Source organism: Typopeltis vanoorti, chromosome 21, assembly GCF_054136105.1.
Source record: "Typopeltis vanoorti isolate ZY-2024b chromosome 21, IOZ_Tvanoo_1.0, whole genome shotgun sequence".
Lineage (NCBI taxonomy): Eukaryota > Metazoa > Arthropoda > Arachnida > Uropygi > Thelyphonidae > Typopeltis > Typopeltis vanoorti.
In genome coordinates, this window is record NC_143569.1 from 19,807,919 (window position 1) to 19,828,036 (window position 20,118).

General features: G+C 35.6%; 1 protein-coding gene across 1 annotated transcript in view; it reads left to right on the forward strand.

The window, feature by feature from the left end:
• LOC150094662 (NPC intracellular cholesterol transporter 1-like) overlaps positions 1–20,118 on the forward strand; it is a 559,930-nt gene that overhangs the window by 410,687 nt on the left and 129,125 nt on the right. The window contains exon 18 of the mRNA XM_090411614.1: positions 7,826–7,990. Coding sequence (XP_090267740.1) covers positions 7,826–7,990 — 165 coding nt within the window. The remainder of the gene's footprint in view (positions 1–7,825; positions 7,991–20,118) is intronic.

Below are 20,118 nucleotides of genomic sequence, written 5' to 3' on the forward strand. Positions count from 1 at the left end.
GGAGCAGATGGGAATGGATATTAAATTGGTGATATGGATAGGAGAATGGCTCAGGGAGAGATACCATAAGGTGGTGTATGGAGGAGCCGAGTCCAGAATGAGGCAGGTGACCAGTGGTGTGCCTCAGGGCTCTGTGCTTGGGCCAATGTTGTTTAATTTGTATATAAATGATATAGGAAACGGCTTAAAGGGAGATATTCAGTTGTTTGCTGATGATGCAAAGTTGTGTAGTGCAATAAAAAATCAAGCTGATGTTGAAAGTTTGCAGGAGGATTTTAATAAGCTGGTAAAATGGGCAAAAGAAAATGGATGTCAGTTCAATGTGGAAAAGTGTAAAGTCATGCATTTTGGGATTAAAAGATTACCAGCTGTGTACTACATCGATGGAAAGGTACTCCAAGAGATTGATGAGGCTAGGGACTTAGGGGTATTGGTAGATAGGGAGATGAAGTTCAGAGGACATATTGCTAAGGTGTCCAAGATTGCACATAGGATTACTTGGTTGTTGAGGAACACACTGACATCCAGAGATAAAGAGGTTATTATTCCCCTTTATAAAGCATTGATACTTCCACATTTGGATTACTGTGCTCAGGTCTGGTCACCTGGATTCCTTGGAGATGAGGAGGCTGTGGAGAGGGTTCAGAGAAGAGTGACCAAGTTGGTGAGTGATATAAAAAATGCTCCCTACATTGATAGATTGAGAGCTTGTGGATTGCAGAGATTGGTTGATAGGCGAAGAAGAGGGGATATGATAGAAACATTCAAATTACTAAAAGGTTTTTATAGGATTGATGCAGGGGAACTGTTTCAGCTGTGTGAAAGTGATGGAAGAACAAGAGGTCATCTCTGGAAATTAAAGAAGAGTGTGGTTAACAAAGGTGTCAGAACAAGGTTTTTTGCCTGGAGGGTGGTGAATGAGTGGAATTCATTGCCTGACTTAGTTGTGAGCTCTTCGTCTGTAAATGAATTCAAGAAGAGATATGACAGATATTGTTTTGCTAGTTTGGGTCTCCCGCGATGAGTCTACTGACTCCATGGAGATACCCGTAATAATAATAATAATAATAATAATAATAATTCTACAGAAACTGCTTTCTCCTTGAGAGCTCCACATGTCTATTTACCCCCCTCTCCAAGTCAAAACTACATGGAAACAAGGATGACATCTCAACAAAGTCTTCTTGTGCTATTACTAACCAACTCTTGGTTCTCTCCACCACGTGCTGCTTAAGACATTTACCATTCAAGAATTCCAGAAATTGATTTCTTTTATATTTAGTTTCATCTATTGCACTTGTATTACCATATTTGAAAACTCTCCTAACAGCACACCTCATGGTTGCCTAATTTTCCTAAATATTTCCCACTATATCACTTTTTACGTTTTCAAGCCTATATCAACATCTCACTAAATATACTGTCTTGCCTCTCTACCTTGCACCACACTCTCTCAAAGCCTTCACCGCAGTTTACTTACAGCTCTGAAAGAGAGAGAGAGAGAGAGAGAATACAAGTGGTTATCTATGATAAGTGAAACACATTACTACTTCCTTTCTGTTCTGTCCTACTGAAATATGTTATATCCTTCAAATCTTGTCTGCAATCATCTTTTACCAACCATTTTTACTGATACAGATAATTATTATTACACGGCACCTCCATTGAGTCCAAAGACATCACTGGAATCTGCTCTCCAGCACTATTCCACCATAACATGATACAATGCACTGCTTTCCACTGTTATTATCCTTTTCAACACCAAGCATTGAATAATGCTTAGTGTTGGAAAGAATGAGTTAAACACTAGGTATGTGGCAGCCACACCTTAATATCAACAGGAAGCATTACAGTGATCAAGATAAAGAAAACAGTATAGAAAACTCTACAAATTAGCTGCACAGCTCATACAAACACTGCATACTTAGTCGCAAATAATCTTCATATAAGCTATATGAAATTGGCTCACTCACCTTCAGTTAGCATATTTCATATAGCTTATATGAAGTTTTCTGTTATCATGAAAAGAATCAAACTCAGGTATGTTCCACTCAAAGAATGCATGTTCCATCATTCTTTCAACTGGCATATAGACGCACATTTTATTGTTATTACACATTAGTGGGGAGAACCAGAGGTCATCCCTGGAAGCTGTATAAGGAGGGTGTGAGTAGGGGAGTGAGAAGCAGGTTTTTTCATGCAGAGTTGTGAATGATGGGAATGCCTTGCATGAGAGTGTGGTGTCTGCATAGAATTTGAGTGTGTTTAAAGCGCAGTTGGTGAGAAAAAAAAGCAGTAGTTATGAGGACTGAAGGAATGGAAAGATTAGGAGACTGGAGATAAGGTTAGGTAATATGTGAGAAGACAAGAGTGGAAGTTTATTTATATCTTTTATGGTAATCCAATATTGCTCAAATTACACTCTTTATGAAATATATAAGAGAGGAGGTCGTTTCAAATGACAGTGACAGAGGGAATAAAAATTTTTGTTCTGCAAACCTGGAACTGAAGAAGTGTGATTAGAAATAGTTATGATGAATATGGGGGGGAGGGTAACAGAAATAATAACAGTATCCTGATTTTTCTATATACAAATGGCAAAAGTATCTGGAATAAAGGATATAAGTTTGGGGCACTGACAGATTCAATGAGCTCAGTGAATTTATTATTATTATTACCCAAGACCCTGTGTTTGATAAAAGGACCTCTAGATGAGTCTTTGACTCCATGAGGGGTCTTGGGTAATAATAATAATAATAAATTCACTGAGCTCACTGAATCTTTCAGTGCCCCAAACTTATTTCCTTTATTTCAGATACTTTTCACTGAGCTCACTGAATCTGTCAGTCCCCCAAACTTATTTCCTTTATTCCAGATACTTTTGCCATTTGTATATAGAAAAATCAGGATACTGTTATTAGTTCTGTTACCTTTCCCCCCATATTCATCATAACTATTTCTAATCACACTTCTTCAGTTCCAGGTTTGCAGAACAAATATTTTTTCCCTTTGTTTATTCCGCCTATCACTGTCATTTGAAACAACCTCGTCTCTTATATGTTTCATAAAGAGTGTAATTTGAACAATATTAGATTACCATTAAAGATATAAATAAACTTCCACTCTTGTCTTCTCACATATTACCTAACCTTATCTCCAGTCTCCTAATCTTTCCATTCATCTTCATTCCTTCAGTCCTCATAACTACTACTTTTTTTCTCACCACCTATATCATCATCATCAAATTCCTGACATGTACCCTCAAGGGGTGTACAGGTTATGATAGTACTATATGAAAAATTTATATCATTACTTACTTCCTATCTACAATTTTCTTCCAAATCAGTCTGTTACTTGTCAAAACTCCAACATTATCAGATCTTATATTTCTATCGTCTAAGGCACTTTGTACCGTATCAATCCACCTATATCTTGGCCTTCCTCTGGGTCGTTTTCATGCCAACCTGGCAGAGAACACTTGTTTTTGCTAATCTTTCCTTGCTGATTCTATTTAAGTGACCATAACACCTGAGATTAGCTCTGCTAACACATTCCTGGATGCTGACAATGTCAAGTTCTTTCCTAATATCCTTGTTTTTAATATGGTATTGCCATTGATGCCATCTGTTCATGCCTCTAATCGTTCTTATATCTGCGGTCTCTAGTCTTTGGTCAAGTGTTTTACTTCTGACCCAGCTCTCAGATCCATAAGTTAAAACTGGTTTGAACACTGTCTTGTATACAGTTAATTTAGTGTTCCGACTAATTTCTCTCTTAATCCATATGAATTTATTCAATTGACTGCCTACCATACCAGTTTTGTTGATTCTGTTGTCTATTTCCATATTTAATTTACCATCTTCAGTAAAAATCGTGCCTAAGTAGCTGAAATGTTTTACTTGTTCCACAGGTTCCCCGTTCACAACACAGTTGACATTTTCATCAATTCTACCTATTTTCATTGTCTTTGTCTTTTTAATGCTGACCTTCGTACCATATCTATTACAACAGTTATTCAATTTAGTCAGGGAATCTTGCAAACTTGTAGCGGATTTATTTAGAAGTATAACATTGTCAGCATAAAGCAAAGAGCTGACATTAACATCTCCAATTCTGATATCATGTTTAATACCACTTTCCTTCATAATGTGATCCATATAGATAATGAATAACAGAGGGGATAATGTACATCCTTGTCTCACATCAGATTTAACATTAAACCATCTTCCTGTACTTCCCTCAATTCTAACTGCTGACTTACAACTCAAATAAAGACTAAGTATTGCTTGATATAATGCCCCATTGACACCATATAACTATAGCATATTGAATAGCTTCTCTCTTGGCACCTTGTCATATGCCTTTTCCAGATCGACAAAACTCAAATACAGATCTTTGTTATATTCCCATGCTTTCTCAATTATTTGTCGTAAAGTGAAGATCTGATCCTGACAGCCTCTATTTCACCTGAATCCAGCCTGTTCTTCACCAAATTTTTTCTTCCACAATTCTTCTCAACCTTTTCTCAAGTATACTTGCATAGATCTTGCCAGGAACACTCAGTAGGGAAATACCTCTGTAATTCTCACATTCTGTTTTATTTCCCTTTTTATATATGGGTACTATGAGAGCTCTACTCCAATCATTGGGAATTTTCCTTCTGTCCAGGCTTTCTGAACTATACAGTGCAGCCACTGTAAGACTTTTATACCACCATACTTCAGCATTTCTGATCAAATATCATTACTCCTGCTGCCTTTCCACATTTCAAGCCTTTGATGGCTTTTTCTACTTCAAGTATTCATATGTATTCCTGACCGTATGCCTGTTGAGTGTTTTTTTTACCACTGTGCTGTCATCACTGCTTGTTTCATTTAACAATTTTTCAAAGTAATTACTCCATACTTCAAGGATATCTTTTTCTCCAGTTTTCATGTCACCTTTATCATCTCTACCTCCTTTTACAACACTCTTTCCTCCATTTCTAAGCTTCTTCAACAACCTCCAGAATATCTTACCAACTTCTTGATATTTATTTTCTATGTTCTTGCCAAAGTTCTCCCATGACTTTTGTTTAGCTAGTTTCACAGTGTTTCGCTTTCTTACATTTGTCTCTGTATTCTCTATGAGCAAAAACTGACTTATTTGACAGGAACTTTTGATATGCTTTCTTCTTTTCCTTCACTGCCTCTTTAACTTTCTGTGTCCACCATGTAGTTCTGCTTTTTCTATCCTTACAGACAACCTCACCACATGCCTCTCCGGCTGAATCAATCAGGGTTTTCTTAAAGGCTTGCCACTGAATCTCCAAAGTTTGGTTCCTGTTCTCAGACTCTTTCATTTTTTCTTCAATAATCTTTGTGCATTTTAGTCTACAGTTCACATCTGAGAGCTGCTCAACTTTTATTCGCTTTAAAACTTTCTTACATGTTCTTCTTTTCAATATGAAATTCAATTTTATCCTGCTCAAGACTAAATAGTGATCACTTCCAATTTCAAATCCTCTGTACACTCTGGTGTCCTGCACCAGGGAGAAAACATCACTATCAACAATAACATAGTCATTGACACTTTTCTTAATCCTTGCCTCTTCTCTCCATGTGAATTTGTGCACATTTTTATGTTGGAACATGGTGTTAGTAATAACCAGACCATGTCCTGAGCAGAAATCCAACAGGTATTGCCATTATTATTAGCTTTGCTCTTTTCTCCAAATTTTTCCAAAATATTTTTGTATGTCTGACAATCATTTCCTGCTCTGCTATTTAGATCCCCAACAAGGACCAACTTTTCCTTTTTCATTGTGTCAGTTGCTTTTTCTAAAGCATCAAAAAATTCCTCCACTTCTACTTTAGTACAACCTTCTGTGGGACCATAGGCACAAATAAGTCTCATTGTCCAATTCCCCATTCTGATATTTGTCCACATCACTCTACTTGAGACTGCCTGCCATTCAGGAAGATTAGCCTTGTATTTTGTGTTGAATACTATGGCTACTCCTTCTTTTCCTTGATTGTCATTGCCTGAATATAACATTTTGTATTTATTGCTCAGAAAGATCTCACCAGTTTTTGTTCTTTTTTGTTTCAGTCACCCCTATTATGTCGATCTGGTACTTATCTAATTCCTCAGCTAGCTTCATTTCTTTGCCATTCAGGCTTCTTATGTTGATAGTACCGATCTTTAACTCCGGTGATGTTGAGTTGGGGTTTGTTTTCAGATTTGTTCCAGTAGCTGACTTTTCGCTGTTCGCCCTGGTTCCCTGGCGAAAACAACGAGGCCTTGTTTAACCGGGCGACGCCCCAGCCAGCATGAAATTTTGTCATGTGGTACCATCATTTTTTATTTTGGTTTAACCAATAAGAATACAATTTGGTCGGCTAAATCCTAAATTGCCATCCCATCCTCGTTCGTTCAGTATCCAGGTAGATACCCAACAGGGTGCACCACAAGAAGGTGAGGATTGGACATTTGGTCAGAAGCCCTGGTCGGTTCTCCATATTCCTTTATAGGCTATGTGAAGGTCTCCTCTCAGTTATACAGCTTTGACCCTTAAGCCCCCCCCCCCCCCCATGTTTCTTTCCCAAATGTCCTGTCCTCCTTTGACACTCATACATTCCAATCAAAGCAATCTATCACAACTCAGACATTCTATTCATCATTACCTACATTTCTTATACTGATATATATACATACTTTCCTGTTCTTTTTCCTTCTTGATGGGATGTATAAATCCGACAAGCTTAGTATGCTATGAAATCTTGAAATGTGTTGTTCAGAATATAGTCACTGAATAATGCTTAATGTTTTAAAGAATGAGTTAAACACCAGGTATGTGGCAGTCACACCTTAATATCAACAAGGAGTATTAGAATGATCAAGATAAAGAAAACAGAATAGAAAATCCACAAATCAGCTGCACAGCTCATACAAACACTGCATACTCAGCCGCAAAACATCCACCATAAACGTATGCAATTTTCTACTCATTAAACAGTAAATGCTTCACTTTTTTTGCAATTCTCTTGTGACCATCTAATTCTTATACATCTTATAATATGGTGCAAGGCCATATTCGTGGGTGTGCGAACTGTGCGGTGGCACAGGGCCCCATAAAGCGCAAAAAAATTGAAAAAAAAGAAAATCAATTAATTTTTTTTGCTTATTATATTAATTAATATTGTAATTATTATATAACAAAATATTATTATATAGAAAAATATATGTATATAATTTTACAACCAACTATTGTTGTTATAGTAAGCGATATAAGATTGTAGCGCTAGAGCGGTAATATTTGAAACTACTCTAAGATATATAACAATATCGTACAACATAGTGTTAAATAGGGAAAAGTGCATTTTAAAACAGGTGTTTTTAATAATTTTAAGGAGTTTTTTTATTTTAGTTTATGATTTTATGAACAAGTAAGTGTATACACATACTGTCATGGCAATTTTTTTGTGACATTACTTGCAAAACATCTTAAAAAATATATTTTGTAAACTGGTTTTAGGTTATCCGACATCAGAATTTTTCTTCAATAGGAGTTTTTAATCTATTTTAGATTTATTTATTTTCTAATATTATCTATTTTATATATATTTTATTTATCAGGTAAGTAATTTTGTTTTAATTTATTAACTTATTTTATAATTAAATCTATCGTATTTAATTCTAGAGTATGACTAGTTGTGAGAGAGAGATTATTATGAAAGAAAATACCCAAGTGGGCATGAGAAACGAAAGCGAAAACATGAAAATGAGGAACGTCAAAGAAATTCACTGTTTAAATTTATGAAGTTGAACTCATATATTTGTTCAGATATATCACTTGATACCAGGAGTTTTGAAATAACTACAAACAGTTCTTCAGCTTCAACATTAGTTAATAATGAGAGTTCTGAAATACTCAAAGGAAGCAGAGAACATGAGGTATTTGTTCAAACAATGAATATTAAAGATCCTAAAATTGAGACACCAGAGGAAGGTGAACTATTTACTATTGATGATCCAGCAACATGGCCCAAAATTTTGAACAATGCAACACTAACACAAATTGTACAATGTGGTCCACTGTCTCCTCCGACTGAAAATAATTTTCCAAAAGATGACAACATGAGGTGCTTTTCCACTGCTTACTCACTATGTTAGGACAATTGCAAACGGAGAGAAGCAAAACAGAAGATGGCTTGTATATTCAAACTCTTCCAACTCTATTTTTTGTTTTTGTTGCAAATTATTTTCTTCTGATGATAATTTGTTTATCTAATAATGGCTTTTCTGACTGGCGACATTAAGTGATTAAAGTCGCACGAACGAAATCCAGTGCACATGAAATGCATGTATTCATGGACACAAATGGAATGTAATTTAAAAAATCACAATACAGTTGATCAGGCAAATCAAAATGTCATAAAATCTGAAGCAGAACGGTTAAGAAATGTTTTAAGATGAATAGTAGCAGCAATTCTTTATTTATCTGAACATAATTTACCTTTTAGAGGTAATTATGATACTTTGTACACAGCCCATTATGGTAATTTTTTTGGAATCATAGAATTAATTGCAGAATTTGATCCACTTTTAAAAGATCATTTAATGCGATGTTCGGGGAAAAAAATTATAGGTGAGAAACAAAATTCGTATTTATCACCCATTGTGCAAAATGAATTAATTGTTGATATGGGAACTAAAATTTAACAAAAATATTGTAAATATGATATGGCAGGCAAAGTACTATTCAGTAATTCTCGATTATACTCCTGATGTTGGTCGTCAGGAGCAAACTTCAGTAATTTTTAGATTTTTACATATATTTGAAGCAGATATTGAAATTCGTGAACACTTTTTGATGTTTTTAATAACTAATGACACTACTGGTAAAGGTATATATGAAAATATAAAATCAGTTTTGAATAAATTAAATCTTAAATTGTCAGATTGTAGAGGGCAAGGGTTTTATAACTGAGCGAATATGAAAGGAGTATATAAGGGAGTCCATGCTTACATTTTAAATGAAAACAAAAAGACATTTTATACTCCTTGCACCTGTCATAATTTAAATTTGATTTTAGGGGATGTCGCAAAATCATCAATTATAGCAATAAAATTTTTTAATGTTATACAAAAATATATACATTATTTGCTGCCTCAACTTCACGTTGGGACATATTAAAGAAATTTGTTAAACAATTAACTCCAAAACCATTATGTGATACAAGATGGGAATGTAGAATAGAATCAGTTCGAGGCTGTACATTTTCAAATTCCAGAATTTTTAAATGCACTAAAAGAATTATTTAAAACTGCATCAGATAATACTATCAAAGTAGAAGTGGTTTCCATATATGAACAAATAGATTCATTTGAGTTTATACTAAGCCTTGTAATTTAGTATGAGCTTTTGTCAAAAGCTAATTCAGTAAGTAAAGTATTACAAAATGCACATATTCCCATAGACGTAGCAGCTAAGCATATTAAAGAGTTAGTGCAGTACTTTGAAGAGCAGAGAATATCAGAATTTGATAGCTGTTTTGAGATTGCTAAAGAACTGTCAAATCTATTAAAAATAGAAATTAAATTTAAAGAAAGTCGAGTATGTCGAAGAAAAGTATTTTTTGATTATGAAATGCCTGACGAATCACACATAGGTGATAACAAAGATAATTTTAGGATAAATTTATTTTTTGTAATTTTAGATACTGCTCTACAATCTGTCAAAAAAAGATTTGAATTGTATAAAATTCACCAAAAATCATTTGGATTTCTTTATGATATGAAATTAATAAGAAAAATGACAGAAAATGAATTAAAATTTTGCTGCAAACAGCTGTATCAAAAATTAAATACAGATATTGATGAATCTGAATTTTACAATGAATTAATTATTTTTAGAAATATTGTTCCAGAAGATGCACCTATTAATATTTTAAAATTCATAATTGCAAATAATTTGTTGGATATTTATCCAAATATTACTATCATCATCATCATCATCATCATCAAATTCCTGCCATGTACCCTCAAGGGGTGTACAGGATATGATAGTACTACATGAAAAAATTTACATCATTATTAATTTCCTATCTACAATTTTCCTCCAAATCAGTCTGTTACTTGTCAAGACTCCAACATTATCAGATCTTATATTTCTATCGTCTAAAGCACTTTGTATCGTATCAATCCACCTATATCTTGGCCTTCCTCTGGGTCGTTTTGCTGCCACCCTGGCAGAGAACACTTGTTTTGCTAATCTTTCCTCGCCCATATTACTATAACATTTAAAATATTATTGACCAGTCCAGTTTGCGATCTTCTATGTCTCAAGAACGTTTGTCGTCCCTGACAATAATATCTATAGAGCATGAAATTGCAAAAGATTTGAATTTTGATAGCGTTATAAATGATTTTATTGATAAGCACATTAGGTTAAATAAAATGTAATATATTAAGATTTCTTTTAAATCTTATAAGTTGTTATACATATATTTCATTCTTTATAGTAAAAATGGATATTTTTTTCATATTTTTATATTATTATTTATATTATTAAATAAATCATTGTTCTGGTGTATTTCTATGATAATGTGTCTTACATAATAAAATAATATATCATGTACATACAAACACATTTATTTTTTAACTAATTTTTTTCCTTTACTTAAATTGATGCTAAAGAGCATAGTTCTTTATTTATGTGCATAAAATATTTTTCATATTTGATTTAATTAATTAATTAACAAGATATTCTCCCATTTAAAATTTCCATAAATGTTACTAACTTTCAGGGGCCCCGCTTTTGGTGAATGGATTTATTATGTAAAACAGAAACTGTTTTGGAATTTTTTTTTTTTCCTTAATAGATTCGTCATGTGAAAGTTGCAGTGCAAAAAACAGTAAAGTGAAGAACTCAGTAGATTTCATTAATCGTGTCAACTATTTCCTGCAGGATGTACCTAGTATAAAATGTCCCAAAGCGTAAGTGTTTACAATGAGGAAAACATATTATTTGATTATTTATTGTCTTCTCATTTTAATGATGACATCTTCATAATATACAGATTCTCTCATTTAATTATGCTGAAGTTTATAGAATAAATTCTTAATTCTTCTTTAATTAAACTGTAACTAAAGATATGTCAAAGTCTAAATATTTAAGTCCTACCATTTCTGTGAAGTATATAATCTTATTGTAGCACATTATCAACTGCATTATATTCTTTAACATACAGTGTTCTTTTTCTAATGATACTTTCATCTATAAAAAAATGGAAACCCGTAGAACATTAGTAAGACCCTCACCCATTTCATCTGGAAACCTTGTTCTAGAAGTCAAATATGGTTCTGCTTTTTAAAAGCCATTTCAGATATCCAATAACCATCATAACATTCTTATACTGAATGAAGAATACCATCTGGCATCTAAATGTATTCACAAAGATCCATATCACATTAGAATTCAAATACATAATAGGAGTGGAGAATGAAAATGCTTTCTGCCATCCAGCTAGGTTGGCAAATCTAAACAAGAATAAACCAAGATCTAAATTTTGTTATCCAGAATAAAGTTATATGACTTGAAAGAGGAAAATTTATTTTAAAAGCCATGTTTTAAATAAAGTAACATTTTGTTTCCTCACAGAAACACTGCATACTCAGTCTCAAAAAATCCACCATAAATTTATGCAATTCAATTTTTCTGCTCATTAAACAATAAATGCTTCACTTTTTTGCAACTCTCCAGTGATGAATCAGTTTTACTGTTTAGCACAGTAGTGACCAAATCCCAGCTCATGAGCTACATGTAGTTTGTGAGGTTGCTCATTCTTGCTCTCAAGGCAGTTTTGGTTTTTATTGTGTTTATCATAAAAGACAAAAATTCATGATACATATATAATATTTTTCACAGACATCTAAATACATATAATAACATACATAAAATACAATACACATACACACGCACAGTCCCTGATGTATGTAAGAATTATATTCCAGAAACTTGATGTAACTTGAATTTTTCGTAAGTTGGATTTAGCTCTTTTGCAAAAAAGTTTATTTCACTGTTCAGTCAATCTTATAAAATTATCAAGAGATGACGGAACAAGAAGCTTCTTTCTTTTCTTTATAAAGCTCTCAATAACAAGTCTACAAGTATCATCTATTTCTCTTTGGACTTTTAAATGAGGCATTAGGATCCATCTTCCAATTGCTTTCCCTTGTTTCATATATTTGGCTGGAGAGTGGATATGCTCTCCAGCCAAAAAGCTGCAGATTCGAATCCCGCCATGGACATGGATTTTTGTGATTGTCTGTGAAAGTACTAGTGGTGGTAGTTGGCGGTAGATGGCATTGGTGTTAGATGATGAAGGTTAGTGGAGTAGTTGAGACGAAGAGTTGTAGAGTAGATGTCCTCCCTCGATGAGTCTTCGGACTCCCTGGAGGTGTGATGTAATTATAATAATAATAATTATTATTATTATTATCAGCAAATTTTCATCATAAAAAAAAGTGTTTATGTTCTGGAAGGGGCATGATCGAGAACATTGCATGCTCATAGCAAGGGGAACTTATTATTATTATTATTATTATTAAAACAAGACCTCATGGAGTCAAAGACTCATCTAGGAGGTCCTTTTATCTCACACACATCTCATCATACCGGGTCTTAAACACATTCAAACTCCTTGCAGACACCACACTCTCAGGCAAGGCATTCCAATCATTCACAACTCTGCACGAAAAAAACCTGCCTCTCACTCCCCTACTCACACCCTCTTTATACAGTTTCCAGGTATGACCTCTGGTTCTCCCCTGATCTCCCACTATTCTATGTAGAACTTCTCCACCATTGATCCTATAACAACCCCTCACCAACTTGTAGGTCTCTATCATATCTCCCCTCTTCCTTCTCTCCACTAGACTCTGCAAATTACATCTTTTCAATCTTACCTCATACTCGACATTCCAGAGGTCAGAAACTACCTTAGTCAGTCGCCTTTGCACCCTTTAAAACATCTCTTCATCCTTCTGAAAACCAGGTGACCAAATCTGGGCACAATAGTCCATGTGTGGCCTAATCAAAGCCTTATACAATGGAACAAGAATCTCCCTACTTCTACACGTCAGTGTCTTCCTCATCATTCCCAGAAGTCTTTGTGTTGTCTTCACAATTTTGGCGATGTGTCCCCTAAATTTTAGATCCTTATCCACTATCACTCCGAGATCTCTTATTTCCTCTACTTCCAACAATATATTCTCACCAAGCATAAATTCTGCATCCCATCTTTGTTTTCCAAATTTTAAAACCTTACATTTTGCAACATTGAACTCGCATCCCCATTTGCTTGCCCAATCACTCAATTTATTCAAGTCTTCTTGCAAGGCCACAACATCTTCACTACTCTTTATGGTTCGTCCCAACTTTGCATCATCTGCAAACAACTGAATATCTCCATCCAAATCTTCGCCAATATCATTAATATACAAGTTAAATAGTAATGGCACTAAAACAGATCCCTGAGGCACTTCACTAGTGACTTTCCTTTTCCTGGATATTGCACCCCCATACACAACTTGTTGATACCTATCAGATAGCCAGTCTCCAATCCAATGCACTAATCTAATATCCAACCCCATCTGCTCTAGTTTGACTGTCAACTTATCATGAGGTACTCTATCAAAAGCTTTTGCAAAATCCAAGTATATTACTGTGTATCCTTCTCCTCTGTCTAAGGAAGCAGTCACTTTATTGTAATAAGTAAGTAGATTACTAAAACATGACCTCCCTTTAACAAATCCATGCTGTCCATCAAAGATTATACCATTGTTGTCAACCCAACTCTGGATCCTAGTTCTCACAAGCTTCTCCAACAACTTAACCACAACACCTGACACACAGATAGGCCTATAGTTTGATGCTTGAGTTCAATCACCTCCTTTATGAAGTGGCACAATCTTGCCCTCCTTCCACTCTTTAGGGACTTGACCAAGTGCAAGACTCGTATTAAAAAAATATGTCAAGGCAGGTGTCAACACTCTGGCACATTCCTTCAGAATACGCAGTGATATATTATCAAGTCCCACAGCCTTATTTACATCTAGTTTACTCAACTCCCCAAACACCTCTTGCTCACTTACAGTCAGTCTCTCCTCCCCATCATCAACTGCTCTTAATCTCTCCATGAAGTCACATTCACAAGATTGAAAGATCTTTATGAACTGCTCATTAAGTATCTCCACCACACATTCTGCAACAGCTGTCTTTATACCATTTCCTCCAATCAATGTCATCCTTCCATAATCATTCTTTCTTTTGCTGGCTACATATCGAAAGAACTCCCTAGGATTCTTTTTAGCTTCATTAGCTAACTGCTGTTCATACCTCTCTTTAGCTACTCTCACCAACCAAGTCACTCTCCTTGCCTGGTCTTTGTAGAACTCATGAAATTGGTTACTTCCACTTCTCTTATGCTGCCTCCACAATGCCCTTTTTCTCTGTATTGCATGCTTAATCTCTTTATTCATCCATCTCACACCTAACTTATTTAACCTTCTCACCCTTGGTATACATTTAGACATTGCATCCACTAAATATTTTTTGAAAATCCCCCAAGCTGCATTGATCTCTTTTCCAGCTAACTCCTCATTCCATGCTACACCTGCAAGCTGTCTCCTGAGTTCTTCATAATCACCCCCCTTGTAGTTCCACATATACCCTTTTTTTCACAGGGGTCCTTGCACTGCTGGCAACCACCCAAGTAATCACCTCATGGTTACTTTCACCAATTGGTGGATGATTTGATACCTCATTGATAATTACATCCTCCGATGAGATGACCAAATCCAAGACCCTTAATCCTCTTGTGCCCTCTGTTACATACTGTCTGAGGTAGTTATCCCTCAAAAACTCAAGAAACTCATTTTCTTTACTTCCAGTTGCTATCTCTTCATTCCAGTCTATATTGCCATAATCAAAATCACCCATAATGATCACCCTTTTCTTATTTGCTTGGCTTATTTGACTATACATTTCACTATCACCACCATCCACATTACCAGGTCTATAACAACATCCCACCAAGTATTTGATTCTATTCACCTCTATCTCACACCATACTGCCCCAAAACCACTGACCCCATTTCCCTCTTGCATCTCTCTACCTTGTATGGACATAACTCTTTCTCTATCATCAATAGCACTCCCCCTCCCTTTTTACCCCTTCTATCCTCACGAAACACATCATACCTTTCCATCTCTATTCCTGTCAGGATGTCATCCTCATCTAACCATGTCTCACTTATTCCGACAATCTCTGGGTGCACAGACGCAATTAGTGCAACCATTTCATCCGCCTTGTTTCTTATACTTTTAGCATTGGTATACAAACACAACAACTCATTTCTGGATCTACAGCTAGTTCCACTGATACCACTCACTCGATGTGATCTCTCCATGCTGGACTGGGGCCATTTCCCTTTCTGCTTCTTCATTTTAGAACCCTTTGCAATTCCATCTGTTTCCTTTTGATCCCTGATCATCCCATTACTTTCCTGCCTACACATTCTCTCAGATTATGGTGAAGATGTTTTTAACACTTGCTGCTGTGACACAGAAAATCAACTTCAGAAACTTCTAAATATCCTGTAGGATATATTATGTATCTGATACAGAAAAACCTCTTATCAGATGAGATAAGAGATAAGATTACTAACTTCCTAAATTAGATTTCGGTATGTAATTATTAATGCAATATAATCAAGTATAAATAGCAGGAGAAAATAGAAAAAAGTTTATTTTGCTGTTCAGTCTTTCTTATAAAATTATCAAGAGATGACGGAACAAGAAGCTTCTTTCTTTTCTTTATAAAGCTCTCAATAACAAGTACGAGTATCATCTATTTCTCTTTGGGCTTTTAAATGAGGCATTAGGATCCATCTTCCAATTGCTTACCCCAGTTTCATATCTGCTCTCCAGCCAAAAAGTTGCGGATTCAAATCCCGCTGTGGACATGGATTTTTGTGATTGTCTGTGAAAGTACTAGTGGTGGTAGTTGGCGGTAGATGGCATTGGTGTTAGATGATGAAGGTTAGTGGAGTAGTTGAGACGAAGAGTTGTAGAGTAGATGCCCTCCCTCGATGAGTCTTTGGATTCCCTGGAGGTGTGATGTAATTATAATAATAATAATTATTATTATTATTATCAGCAAATTTTCATCATAAAAAAAAGTGTTTATGTTCTGGAAGGGGCATGATCGAGAACATTGCATGCTCATAGCAAGGGGAACTTATGGTGAAGATGTTTTTAACACTTGCTGCTGTGACACAGAAAATCAACTTCAGAAACTTCTAAATATCCTGTAGGATATATTATGTATCTGATACAGAAAAACCTTTTATCAGATGAGTACTAGATAATTTTTTTCTTTATAATTTTGATCAATTTTTGTGCATTTATGGTTCACTTTTTCTACTTCTGGTTCTTTTTTTCATGATTGTACTCTAAGCCAGTGTGTGCGCGCACACGTGCACACACACATACACTAAAAATTATGAAAGTGTTTGAATACAAATAAACACCACATTCCTGTTCATTAGTAAGGGAAAAATTCTAGTCAAATATCATCTGCTCCAGCTGCCTTTCCACATTTCAAGTTTTTGATTTCTTTTTCTACTTCAAGTATGGATATGTACTCCTGATTCCTCTTGAATGTTTCCTCCCCAATTCTAAGCTTTTTCAATTGTCTCCATATTTGGCCACCTTTTTTTGATTTTCATTTTCTATGTTCTTAACAAAGTCTTTCCATGAATTTTGCTTAGCTGATTTTACATTGTTTGACACCATTACATTTTTTTCTCCATATTGTCTTAGGATATTTGCTGACTAGAAACTTTCAGTATCCTTTCTACTTTTTTTTTTTTTTTGTGACTACTTCTTTAACTTTTGCATCCACTGTGGAGTTCTGATTTTTTATCTTTGCAGATAAAAATTATTTTCAAATTCTTTCATCTTTTCTTGAATAATATTTGTGTATTTGAGTATGCAGTTCGCCTCTGAAATCTGCTCAACTTCTTTGATATGTTTTAAAACTTTCTTACATACTGTTTTTTTAATATAACTTAATATAATTTAATATAATAGAAGTAAGAAATTACTTCTAATTTCTTATCATCTGTATACTGTTTTGTCTCCAACCAGAAAAATATCACTATCAACAAAAACTTAGTGAATGAGACTTTTCTTATTTCTTGCATCCTCTCTCCATGTGAATTTGTGGATATTTTTATGTTGGAATGCGGTATTAGCAATGACTAGTCCGTGTTCCAAATAAAAATCCAGTAGGTATGTGCCACTGTTATTAACTTTGAAAAATTTCTGAAACCATTTCTATATGTCTGGTAATGATTTCTTACTCTGGTGTTGAGATCTACAAGAAGGACCTCCTTTTTTTCCTCTATGGCAATTGCCTTTTGTAATACTTCAAAAAATTCACCCACTTCTTCCTTAGTAGAATCTTCTGTGGAACCATAGGTACAAATAAGTCTTCTTCCAATTTTGCATTCTGATATTTTCTATTATCACTCTACTTGATGCCGTTCAAGGTTATCCTTGTATTTAGTGTTTAATACTATAACTACTACTCTTCCTAATCGATATTGCCTGAATGTAACATCTTGTATTTCTTGCTTATAAAATTCTCACCTGGTTTTGTCTAGCCCTCAGCTTGTTCAGTTTATTTTCTGTTGATAGTACCAATCTTGAATTCTGCTCATGATGTTTTTCTTTCTTCCAGTAACTGAATTTTTGCTTCACCCTGGATTCCTGATGAAACAGCAGTGACCTTGTTTAACCAGCATGAAATTCCATCATGTTGTGCCATCATTCTTACTTTAATTAAGCCAATAAGAAGTTTTTGGTTATAACAAAATTGCTACCCATCCTTGTTCATTCAGAATATGGGTAGATATCTACTAATGAATGCAGCATGAGAAGGTGAGGATTGGATATTAGGTCAGAAGTCTGGATCAGTTATCACCATTACTTAAAAGGCAACTAGAAGTCTCCTCCCAGTTATTCAGAGTTGTTCTTTAAGTGACTGTATACAGTGAAATAAGACAAAGAATTGAGTAAAATTATTGTTTTTGTGCGGTAAGAAGAATTCTCCATAGAGATCTTCCATTTTATTATTATTATTATTATTATTCAGGCCTCCAAGGAGTCAAAAGACTCATCGAGGGAGGTCCTTTCTAAGACATAAAGTCTGTCAAGACTCATCGAGGGGAGGTCCCCCCCTGAGAAACACAAAGTTTATCATACCACTCCTTAAACCCACTGACCGTTCTCGCTCCCACCACTCCATCAGGCAATGCATTCCATGGCTCAACCACCCTCCACACAAAGAAACCACTCCTTACCCTCTTGCTCACAGTTTCCTTTCGTAACTTCCAGGGATGGCCTCTTGTCATCACTCCTTCCCGCTGATCAACCAAGCGAAAGAACTCCCCAGTGTCAACCCTGTAACCACCTCTCAACAGTTTAAAAGTCTCAATCATATCACCTCTCCTTCTTCTATCCACCAAACTCTGCAGTCCACATTCTCTCAGCCGATCCTCATAACTATCCTTGTACAGTCCTGAAACCATCTTTGTCATCCGTCTTTGTATCCTTTCCACAGTTAATTTATCCCCTTCAAATCCTGGGGACCAAATCTGAGAACAATAGTCCAAGTGTGGTCTGATCAGAGACTTATACAACGGAATGATAACCCTCTTATCTCTGCAGGTCAGTGTCCTTCTCATAATAGCAGCAATCCTCTGTGTTACCTTCACCACCTTTGCAATATGTCCCCTAAACTTCAGGTTTCTATCAATCATCAACCCCAGATCTCTTGTCTCCCCTACTTCCTCCAGTATAACTCCTCCCATAGAGTATGCAGCATCCCATCGATGTTTCCCAAACCTCAAGACCTTACATTTTGCTGCATTAAACTGACACCCCCATTCATTTGCCCATCTATCTAGCTTATTTAAATCCTCTTGCAGGGCTACCACATCTGCACTATTACTAATAATCCTTCCAAGCCTCGCATCATCTGCAAACAACTGAATATCCCCCTGCAATCCATTGGCTGGCTATGTCATTGATATAAAGGTTAAACAATATAGGTCCTAGTACTGAGCCCTGTGGGACCCCACTTGTAACCCTCTGCCTCCTGGAAACTGCTCCACCATACACAACTCTCTGATACCTATCAGACAGCCAATCCTGAATCCAGTTGACCAATCTGACATCCAGACCCATGAGCTGCAACTTAAATATCAGCTTATCATGTGGCACCCTGTCAAATGCCTTCGCCAAGTCTAAGAAAATTGCAGTATATGCCTTTCCCTCATCTAATGCTCTTGTAACTTTATTATAAAAGGCTAGCATATTGCTAAAACAAGAGCGTCCTTTCACAAATCCTTGTTGATTCTCACAGATAACATTACCCTCATCTGCCCAATGCTGTACACGGTCCCTCACTACTTTCTCCAAGATCTTAACAACTACTGATGACACACAGACTGGCCTATAATTAGACACTTCCAGTCTGTTACCACCCTTATGCAATGGCACTATCTTACCTTCCTTCCATTCCCTGGGCACCTTTGCCAAAGCCAGACTTTCATTGAAAAGCCACGTTAAAGGTATTGTCAATTCCCTAGCACATTCTCTCAAAACTCGTGGCAAAATACCATCCAGTCCAACAGCTTTACTGACATCCAGAGTACTCAGTATCTGAAACACACTCTCTTCCTGTACCTCCAGACCTCGTACCAGTCCTATCCCTCTAGCATTAAAACTGACTCCTCTAGGATGAAATACTCCAATAAAAAGTGTTCATTGAACAATTCCACTATGTCCTCTCCATCAGTCACTCTATTCCCATTTTTATCCCACAATATCATTCTTCCACAGTCATTTCTCCTCCTACTGGCCACATAGCTAAAAAATTCCCTAGGATTTTCTTTGGATCTTAGGGCCAATCTCCTCTCATATTCCAGTTTCGCTTTCCTTACCACACGAGTCACTCTTCTGGCCTGTGTCTTATATTCCTCATGCATCTCTTCACCTGTCTC